The sequence below is a fragment of the Sebastes fasciatus genome, chromosome 18 (assembly GCF_043250625.1).
Source record: "Sebastes fasciatus isolate fSebFas1 chromosome 18, fSebFas1.pri, whole genome shotgun sequence".
NCBI classification, from domain to species: domain Eukaryota; kingdom Metazoa; phylum Chordata; class Actinopteri; order Perciformes; family Sebastidae; genus Sebastes; species Sebastes fasciatus.
In genome coordinates, this window is record NC_133812.1 from 17792208 (window position 1) to 17802210 (window position 10003).

Below are 10003 nucleotides of genomic sequence, written 5' to 3' on the forward strand. Positions count from 1 at the left end.
AAATTAGGAACATTTTAGCCTTCGATAAACTTTACAGCCAGTGTGTGTTCACAACCATGGCTGCTGTAGTATAAAGTTTGGACTGTAGTGCTACATGGAAATAGTGGCCTGTTTGTTATGACATTTAAACGCTCTCAAAAAGCCAGCTTTTTATCCGACCATATGTCTGAAAAGAAACAAAGAAACACAAACCACACCCAGATCGTCTTTGTTGCTTCGTGGTTCGTGCCATTGCTTAAGAACCTCTGATACCCTGGAGCATGTGAACCTGTAAACTTTAGTATAACTGTCCCCATTCCTGTTTCCCATGTATCCTCAATTAATTCTGTACAGGCTTGTTGTTGTTTTTTTGGCAGGTGCAAGAAGGGGTGGTTTATTACAACTGCTGTGCCAATCCCTCACCCTCTACAGCTGCATATATAAACACTAAAAAACGAACAGACAACATCTGCCACATTTAGAGTTACTTCACTCTGCAATTTAGAAATCTAAATTTGTTTCTTTTTCTAGATAGTTTTCACAGAGTGACTATGGCTGAGTACAAGCTAGACGTGACAACAGGTGACAAGCAATATGCAGGAACATGGGACCACATATATGTCACCTTATTTGGAACTGAAGGACAAAGTGAGCGAACTGAGCTGGACAACTTTGGCACCGACTTTACAACTGGGACAGTAAGTTGAATCCAGTTGAACATTGCTCATATAGTGATTCTCAAATTAGGTCTGGGACAATGTAATGGCTTTTATTTCTGCATACATACTCTATATGTTGCGATAGTATTTGTCTATATCTAATGACTAATTAGTGTACATCAGATTTACCTTAATTTAACATGGTATACATAACAAATATGGTATACATAACAAATAGCATCATCATGTTGCAATCTATAGTGTGTTGCCAAATTCTTCTTCAAGGTGTGGCCCATCTGACATTAACCACCGTAACTCTTACACAGACTGTGCAGCTGCAAGTAAAAAGGAAATGTCAGGTGCATGTATAAACACAATCGAATCACACTTCACCTGCCACTTATGGTGCTACAGTCACATGATAAATATAAATTCAGTTGTCAGAGTCAGAGTATAACTCATTTGAAAAAAAGCCACTATTGTAAAAAGTCTAAATATTACCAGACAGGATTTATATATTCTGTAAAAAAGCAGGGCTTTCACCAGCCAGTTGGCATGATTGTCTATCTCTATATGTACTTTTATTTGGATCCAGGTTTCTACATTTTTTATATTAAAATAACAACTTTAGACGACTGTCCAGTCTTGGCAGACGTATGTACTCTTTAAATGCTTGCCTATCTCATGGTCTACTAAATATTTTGTATTCTGTATTATATTGTATTTGTGAGTTTATTTGCAGTTTTTTCCTTCATAAGATGTTTGAGTTGACCATATAAAAGCCTTTACTTGACTGACTGAAAACACCATTGTAGAAGAACAAATGTTCCACATACTTTGCTCTTATTCCAAGACAGGGAACTACACCGTGAAAACCAATTTGTCCCTGGGGAAACTTCTGCTGGTCAAGATGGAGAAAGATCCTCTTTTGTTTCTCCCAGAAGATGAGTGGTACTTCTCCAAAATAGTGGTGACGACTCCAGAGGGAGATGTCATTCTCTTCCCCTGTTACAGATGGATCTCCAGGGGAGAACCGGTGGAGCTGAGAGGAGGGAGAGGTCTGCCTCAAATTCCCAAAACAATTGATATATAGATAATTAATATTAATTTATAGATATCACTTGTTTTCACACAGTTTTTTGTTTGTTTTGTAGACAATTTTGTTATGTGCGTTATATTCTTTTCATGTCTCAGCCATGAAGGTTTTTGAGGAGGAACATCCCCTGTTGACTGCCCAACGGGAAAAAGAGCTGACACTTAAAAAGAGCTTATACCAGTAAGTTTTCATGTGAGCAGTACAGCTGCAGTTTGTCTCGGAAGTTTATCTGGAGAAATGTCGATGTGCTTTTCGGTAACTGTATTTGTTTTATTAGATGGAAGATTTTGGCTGAAGGACTACCCAACATCAACCATTTCAATCATCCGTCTGAGTTCCCAGCTGATATCCGCTTCTCTATGTGCAAATCAGCTGAAGTAGTTTTTGCACAAATAACAACGTGGGTCTACATAGATATATACGATGGACATAACCGGGTTCCAATATAGTGTCTGCTTTGAGGCAAAAAGTAAAGTTTGAAGCATTAATATCAGTATACTGTTTAATTCTGTATTGTGTTTACCAATTGTTTTACCCTGTCTTACTTCAGTGGTATTGAACTCAAGCTTAAGGGGCTGATTGGATCTACTAAAAAATGGGAAAGCATCGACGACATGAAAAAAATCTTCTGGTGGAAAAAGACAACAATGTCAGGTAGATGTTTTTCCTATTTTCCTATTCTGCAGCGTAACTCACCTCAACAATGTCATTGTCATAGTTTCATAACAACAGATAGATATAGATGTTGTTCCTGTTGGGTAAAACGATTAGTTTTCTAAAAGTAAAAACATTTCACAAAAAAAACAACAATCTTGTTTTTAGTTAAATGACCATGATCATCATGTTGTACTTCAAATAGGGCTGTCACAATATCAGATTTTCACGACACCTCACGATTATCGTGGCCAAAACAATTCATGGTAACAATATTATTGCAATATCTAAAGAAAATTTGAAGAAAAAATAAATAATGTAATCAGTCAAATTCATCTTTAGCTTTGTTCATTGTGTGTTTTGTCTTTTTTTTGGCAAATAAATTACACTCACACTTACAATACGAGTGTAGGGAGGTGGAGACAGTGTCTGTAACCAGAATGAAAAAAAATCGTCAGGCCAACCGCCACTTTGGCAGACAGGGAAAATGCTAGAGATGGGAATAGAGAACCGGTTCACGTTAAGAACAGGTTCTTAGTTATCCGATTCCTTGGCATCTCATGCCTCTGTGACAATTAAGTCCTCTGTATTGATGCTTTCCCACAGTTACACATGCACAATCATGTTCGTGTTCATCATGTTTCCGTTTGTTTGAGACTGGAGCCACAATGGAAAGAAAAAAAGTACTCAACAGCATGATGCTACTAAACCTGAGGGACGCACCCTATTTTTTCCTGATAATGCTACACTGAGGAGGAGAGCTAGTAACGTTACCTGTTAGAAGCAGGTTGGCAGCGCAGTCCTGCTTGGATAAATAATGGAGCTACTAACGTTAAAGGAGGTGCCATTGAGTTATTAGAATTGCGAGGCGTTCAAATTCTGCTGACTAAAAAAATGACTATCGGGAGAAGGTAAATAACGTTATCATGTGTTCAAAAGTAGAGAGAGACTTCAATAAATACAGTTGTTTGTTGTATACACAGCAAAAGAAAATAGATATTAGAGAGGTAATTATTACTTGTTTAACTTCCAACACTTTTTTTAATCAAAGCAAATATTTAAATAATCATAATCATTTGAATTGTGGTTTTATGCAAATAACCACTATAGATGACAATAACAAAGTACAGTACAGTACTTTGTACAGTACCCTCCCTCTCCAAAAAAATAGGGCTTCCCAGGAAGCCACGATGTAATTTGAACACTTTAATTTACCATGCATACAATGTTTTTTGGGTAAAATATATCGACCATTGAATGACATCCAATCAAAAATGTTATTCCTTCATTTAGCGCATAGATTTCAAAAGTGGCAGAAAAGAAATCTGAGTGGCAGACAAAAAACTTTACTTGCCTGCCACAGCGGCAGGCAGTGAAAAGAGTTAATTTCAGACCCTGTCTGTAACCCCAAACGTACAAAAGAAAGAAAAATGTTTAGACTATTCTAGATATTAGATATTATATTATATAACATATTCTTCCAGAGTATGTTACAGAGCACTGGAAGGAAGATGACTTTTATGGATCCCAGTTTCTGAATGGAGTCAACCCTAATGTGATCAAGCGCTGCTCAGAGATTCCACCAAACTTTCCAGTCACAGAGGAGATGGTGAAGCCATTCCTGGCAGAGGGAAGCTCTCTGAGGAAGGAAATGGAGGTATGAAAGAATAGTGGCTTTAAATGGGAGATAATCTTTGCTTTGGGAGACGATTTGTGTCTTTATCATCCCTATATCGTATTACCTCGATTTATTACAAATCTATGATACCTCTCAATGTCTTCAACACATCTTTCTTCTGTCTTTCCCTCCCATACAGAGAGGGAATATTTTCCTCTCTGACCAGAAGAGGATGGATGGAATACCCCCTAGAGCCAATGATGGTGAACCTCTGCACGTGACTGCTGGTCTCTGTTTGCTCTACTTGAACCCAGAAAACAAACTGATGCCAATTGCAATACAGGTATTTAACTGATACAGCAAATCACTGACAATATTCATACTGTACAAACTTCAGTAAAATCCCTGGTTTAGTCACATAATCACATCACATTCCACAGTATTAGCATGTTTTCAGAAGTTCTGTTGCACTATTTGAACATAAAAAAGCGAAACATGTTTTTATCACATTCCAGTTGCAACAACAACCTTCTGAGCAGAACCCCATCTATCTGCCCAGTGACTCAGAGACTGACTGGCTCCTAGTCAAGATGTTTATGAAAAATGCAGATTCCATGGATCATCAAGCAGTCTATCACCTCATGAATGTTCACTATCTGGCAGAGGTCTATGCAGTTGCCGCTTACCGCAGCTTCTCTGTGATTCATCCCCTCTCCAAGGTATGATTACACATCAGAGGTCATAGTGCTGGTGCACATTTTTTTTATCTATTCCCTTGATCTGAACTGGTGATCTGGCTTTTTATTGATCCGTTTTTCAGGTATATTTTTATGTTTTTTGATGTCTTTATTTGGGAGTCGATAGAGCAGACTGGAAATGAGGGAAAGAAGAGATGAGGAAGCCAAGAAATAAATGTTCCCATGTCAACACCCATAACGTTGTACCTTTACTTATATTTCATGTTGATCACAACATAGTCACATAAACATGGCAATTTCAAAGAAATCTATTTCTAATGAATAATGCATAGATATATAGATAAATACAATTTTGTAATAAACAATAAAGAACAAAAAAGGTGGTGGGGGTTATATGCACATGTAGAGTAGAGACCCAGCACAAGACTCACATCAGAGCCTTAGTGTATACTGCATGTTATTTGTTCCATCGCATTCCCACACTTTTCGGATTCATATATGGTCATTTTTTTTAGGTAAAGCAACTAGGAACACTTGAATAGCCCTTATTTCAATCATTAGATCCTAAAAGTTTTAAAATGCACTAATAGCCGAATCCAGAGTTATTCCCCTTCCTCCGTTCCCGTTAATGATCCCCAGACCGCGACTGGAACGAGGGCTGGGAGGCGGAGTTAAAGGAAACACTACTGCACGTGCTCTATGGGCCCAGTGGATTCGGAAGATCACAGGATGATACTGGTACTTTATGTGGAAAATCGACGGATGATGCGGGTACTTTATCACTCGGTAGTCGAGTCATTTTGGCTTCATGCGCCACTGAGCAACTCTCATAAAAGTGAAAGGGAGCCCGCCTACAACGCTGTATCCAGTTCTCTTTATACATTGATGGTATAATCATTTATCCATTTTAGCAAAGGTCTTAATAGTGCAAACCAAAAATAATTTGGGGAGTTCAACACCACCATTCTATTTAGGCAACCGTAGTATTATATCCTAAATAAGATATCTACTAAGAATGTGGTATTGTTTTCCATTGATGGTGATGCCCCTCTGACAATGACTTTTCACTCAGTTTTCTGCTTGTTAGCTTTTAAAGTGTCAGTTAACTTGTTGGAGGACAAGAACTTTGTATCCATCAGGGTTTACTCTTGTAAAAGAAACACTTGAAGAAAGCCTGTTTTTAGTCTTTGTTTACTTATGGCTTCCTTTGGTCATCAACACACCCAGGATGTGCTGTCTGTTGTTTGCTCAAATAAGCATCTTACTTTGAATTTTAAGATTCTTCCCTTTGTCTATACAGCTGCTGTTTCCACACTTCCGGTACACTCTGTTCGCAAACAATGGAGCCCGCAAAATTCTTTATGGACCTGATGGGTTTCTTACTAACGTATGGCTCTTTAAAATACATATTTCTGAATATTCAGACTATTTCAATTGTATTGCGCCATTGCAAATCAAATTTTAGCTTTTGATTTTTTTTACTTGTGTTTGATGGTAAATATTTATGCATTATTGATTTATAGAGTTCACTTGGAAATGACGGACTGACAGAGCTCATGAGAAGGGCTCACTCTGAAACGACCTACAGCTCCCTCTGTCTGCCAGAGAACATCACTGCACGAGGACTGGAGTCTATCCCCAACTTCTACTACAGAGATGATGGCCTGAAGCTGTGGAACATCATCAACAGGTTATCGTTGTATACATATTGCAACTGTCCACACTGATTTTACAAGCAACAGCTTAGAGTCTGTCTTTTTCACATGCAACAATTTAAAATCAAATTATTCTGTGTCCACCAGCTTTGTGAAGGCAGTAGTGGAGTACTATTATCCCTCAGACAGTGAGGTGTGTAAAGACACTGAGCTGCAGGATTGGATCAGTGAGATATTCACACATGGCTTCTTAGGAAACAAAGCCTCAGGTATTGAAGTCATTCATAAACACACATACTGTATATATACACTGTAGTCATAAATTATTAATTATTATCAATTCATATTAATTACTGGGGAAAAAACTGATAATGATTGTGCTGCCTACAGGGATTCCAGCAGGCTTTCATACTGTTGAGGAAGTGATCAAGTTCATCACCATGGTGATCTTCACAGCGACAGCTCAACATGCTGCAGTAAACAGTGGGCAGGTAAATAGTTGGCACAATGGAATATGTATTGATGTTTGATCAAGTATAAGTTTGTTTTTACATGTTAAATGTGTGGAAAATTTGACAGATCTGCTTCATCACATATTTCTTTTAGCTGAGCATTATGGTGCAAAGGTTGCATTTCCTATGTAGGTTTACACACCTTTTTCTGTAATGTTTAACATTAGAATAAGTTTATTGAATTAGTTTTCTATCATAGCTGATACATATTGAAGCCTTTTTCCATTACTTAGTTTGACTACTCCTCCTGGATGCCCAATGCCCCGCCCCTGCTGCACAAACCTCCTCCAACCACTAAGGGGCAGTCAAGCATGAAGACAATTTTGGAGGCCCTCCCAGATGCTGGAGAGACAGCAATATTTGTGTCATTGCTTTGGGTACTTTCAAACAACTACACTGACGAGGTAAGTGTGGTGATGATCAACGCTCATTATAACCCATCCACATTTTTAGAGTGCTTCAAAAGATTTGTACCAAAAAAAATACAGTGTCAGTCTGATGTTATCAGGTCACAATGTTTTGTCATTGTGGCAGGTTCCCTTGGGCACATACCCCGAAGACCGATTCGATGAGCCTGCCCCTAAGCAGATGATTGAGAAATTTCGAGCACAGTTGTCCTGCCTCACTGAAGAAATTACTACAAGAAACTTGCAGCTTGAAGTACCCTACACATACCTGAACCCTACTGAGATAGAGAACAGTGTAACTATTTAACTAAGCCTGATAAAGCCATTTTTATCTGTCAGCATTAGTCAATAATACCAATACCTTTTTAATACCTGTCTTGCATGCTGGGTTGTGTGTTAAACTCTGGATGACTATATTCCAGGCTGATTCATTTTAAGTGGGCCTATGGTAGGGTATCTGTATCTTTGTGTGCATTTTTGTGTATTACATAGACATATGTTGACAAATAACTTAAATGAGCAGTTTGGGTAGCAAATGTTAAATCTTGGACTCAAGATATGTCCAAAACAGCAAACATCTGCTGATCAGTGATGACATAATGTGATGAATTATAATTGTTTGGTACTCCTTATAATAATACAGGAAATCGTCTTGACCTGATAAAAAGGTCAAAGCTTCACCAGTATGAACCGTTATCTATCTAAGACTATTCATTTGCATATTTTGCAGTCTAAATTGGCCATATATTGCCAATTATGAGAGTTATTGTAGAAATGAAAGTGGAATTGCAATTGAACAAAAAGATTGGATAAAAAGAAAAATGAACAGGTACCCCTCTCATGAGCTGCGATTATTTATGTTCTCTTTTTGCCTTATGAGTGGACCATTTTAAACCAGGGAACTACAACTAAAAAAAATATTGACATCATTATTTGTTTGTTTTAGTTTTGTTTGTTGCTGCTCTTGCTTTTCTATTTTCACCTGTTACATATAACTTGCTTGTGTAGGCCATCACTTCTATACAAAATCAGATAGGTGAATGTGGGAAAGGGGTGATGGGAAGGGAGGGATGCATAGTACATTTGTGAGTTGTATTCATTATGTTTGTATTGATATGCTATAACACTGCCCTGTGTAATGATTATTGTCATCGCTAAGTGAAAATCAATAAACATATTGATTGAAAAAGAGAGGGGTAAAAGTCAACATAACTTGAGCAAGAGTAAAAAAATATGTAACTGGAAAAGTGCACTCAGTAGAGTGCAGATCTCTGGACAGGAACAATTCCCAATCCCAAGCAGAAACAAGATTCCAAACTGAAGCAGATGTTGATCACTTGCAGCTCCTCCCAGCCGGTCAAGAGGAGTGAGGAGTCAGCAGTCAATGACGGTATAAATCAGTCAATAAAACAGGTTTTTAGGGTGTCCCGGTAGCTCACCTGGTAGAGCAGGCACCCATACACCAAGGCTGAGTCCTTACCACAGCTGACTGGGTTCGAATCCGACCCGCGGCCCTTTGCTGCATGTCGCCCCCTCTCTCTCACCCTTTCCAGTCTATCCACTGTCCTATCAAAAAAAGCCATAAAATAATCTTTACAAAAATGATTCACAAGGTTTTTTTAAGCAGTGTGAATCACCGCAACCCTGGGAGGTCCTTGAGCATAAACAGTCATAAATGAGCATAAAAAATATTAGGCTGATGGGTCCAGTAGTATGCGAGATTAGCCATGGATAGACAGAAGGATGCACACACTCACTTACGCACGCACACACAACATGACTGAACACATACTGTAATCTCCTCCCAGTTTTATGCTTGGCGGAGAAAATGAGTGAAAACACTACTTTAGTTATTCAGGTTATTTCACCAGTAATTCTACTCAGAATAATGTTCTGAACTAAGGAAAAAATCCTGTGAACATGTCATTACAGTAACATGTAATCAGACAATACACAGTGTGATACTTCTAGTTTTAATGCAATGATTGTTAAACCAAGAGTGATGGGAATTTATGAAAGATTTACTCTCCCCCCAGATATTGTAGGCATTTAGTTAACCTCCAAGCATGAAATTAGGAACATTTTAGCCTTCGATAAACTTTACAAAGCCATGGTGTGTCTCAGCAATTCTTTGAATCACAAGTGAAGCTTAAAACAGATTCAACGAGTGATCAGCAGAGATGTACGTCCATGACTGGCCAGACTCTGAGGGACAATTAAAGGACCGTCTGCAAATGTACCAGCCATTTGCAGTCAACATGATGAAGAGGTTAAAGCAATTGTACTGACAGAACTGTGTGCTGCATCACAGGAATTGTGCTCCGGTCAAGTCTACCAAAGGTAAGCCAGGCAAGGTTTATTAAGTACTTGAGGGCAAGTGCAAACAAGTTCAATTAAAGTTGAGGTAGGCAGTTTTGTTTTTTGCATCATTGGGCAAAAATTGCACAATAGCCTTTCAACATATTGTAATTCAAGTGATACCCCAGGGTAGATGGTTTCTGGAAAAGGCAAAAAAACTCCAGCTCTCTCCTCTCCTCTCTCTGTCCTAAGCCCCTCCAATCAGATGAACATTGTGATCCCGATGCCGTTGTATAGCGGTTTTCTTTGCAAACTTGTGGGACTGTAAATTCCTTTGAGATGACATACTGTGATTCTAAGTTGTAGCCTCTCTCTCTCTCGTTTTGATAAGTCTCTCTTCTTTTTTTCGGTGGCTTCGCAGTGTAGG

General features: G+C 38.5%; 1 protein-coding gene and 1 long non-coding RNA gene across 2 annotated transcripts in view; one reads left to right on the forward strand and one right to left on the reverse strand.

Annotated features, from left to right (window-relative positions):
• Positions 1–10003, reverse strand: part of LOC141755648 (uncharacterized) — a 104719-nt gene that overhangs the window by 30942 nt on the left and 63774 nt on the right. The window lies entirely within an intron of this gene.
• LOC141755643 (hydroperoxide isomerase ALOXE3-like) lies at positions 462–8467 on the forward strand. The gene is made up of 14 exons (XM_074614688.1): positions 462–677; positions 1492–1696; positions 1833–1914; positions 2012–2134; positions 2285–2388; positions 3873–4045; positions 4206–4349; positions 4522–4725; positions 6005–6091; positions 6228–6394; positions 6507–6628; positions 6750–6850; positions 7105–7275; positions 7406–8467. The coding sequence occupies exons 1-14, from the start codon at positions 531–533 to the stop codon at positions 7583–7585; spliced, it is 2010 nt and encodes a 669-aa protein (XP_074470789.1). The 5' UTR covers positions 462–530; the 3' UTR covers positions 7586–8467.

Excerpts from the sequence above, each read along its gene's own strand:
- LOC141755643 (XM_074614688.1), top strand. The coding sequence starts at position 531 with ATGGCTGAGTACAAGCTAGACGTGACAACAGGTGACAAGCAATATGCA. Across the intron at positions 1,697-1,832 it reads GGAGCTGAGAGGAGGGAGAG|CCATGAAGGTTTTTGAGGAG; the intron begins GTCTGCCTCAAA and ends TTCATGTCTCAG. Across the intron at positions 4,046-4,205 it reads CTCTGAGGAAGGAAATGGAG|AGAGGGAATATTTTCCTCTC; the intron begins GTATGAAAGAAT and ends CCTCCCATACAG.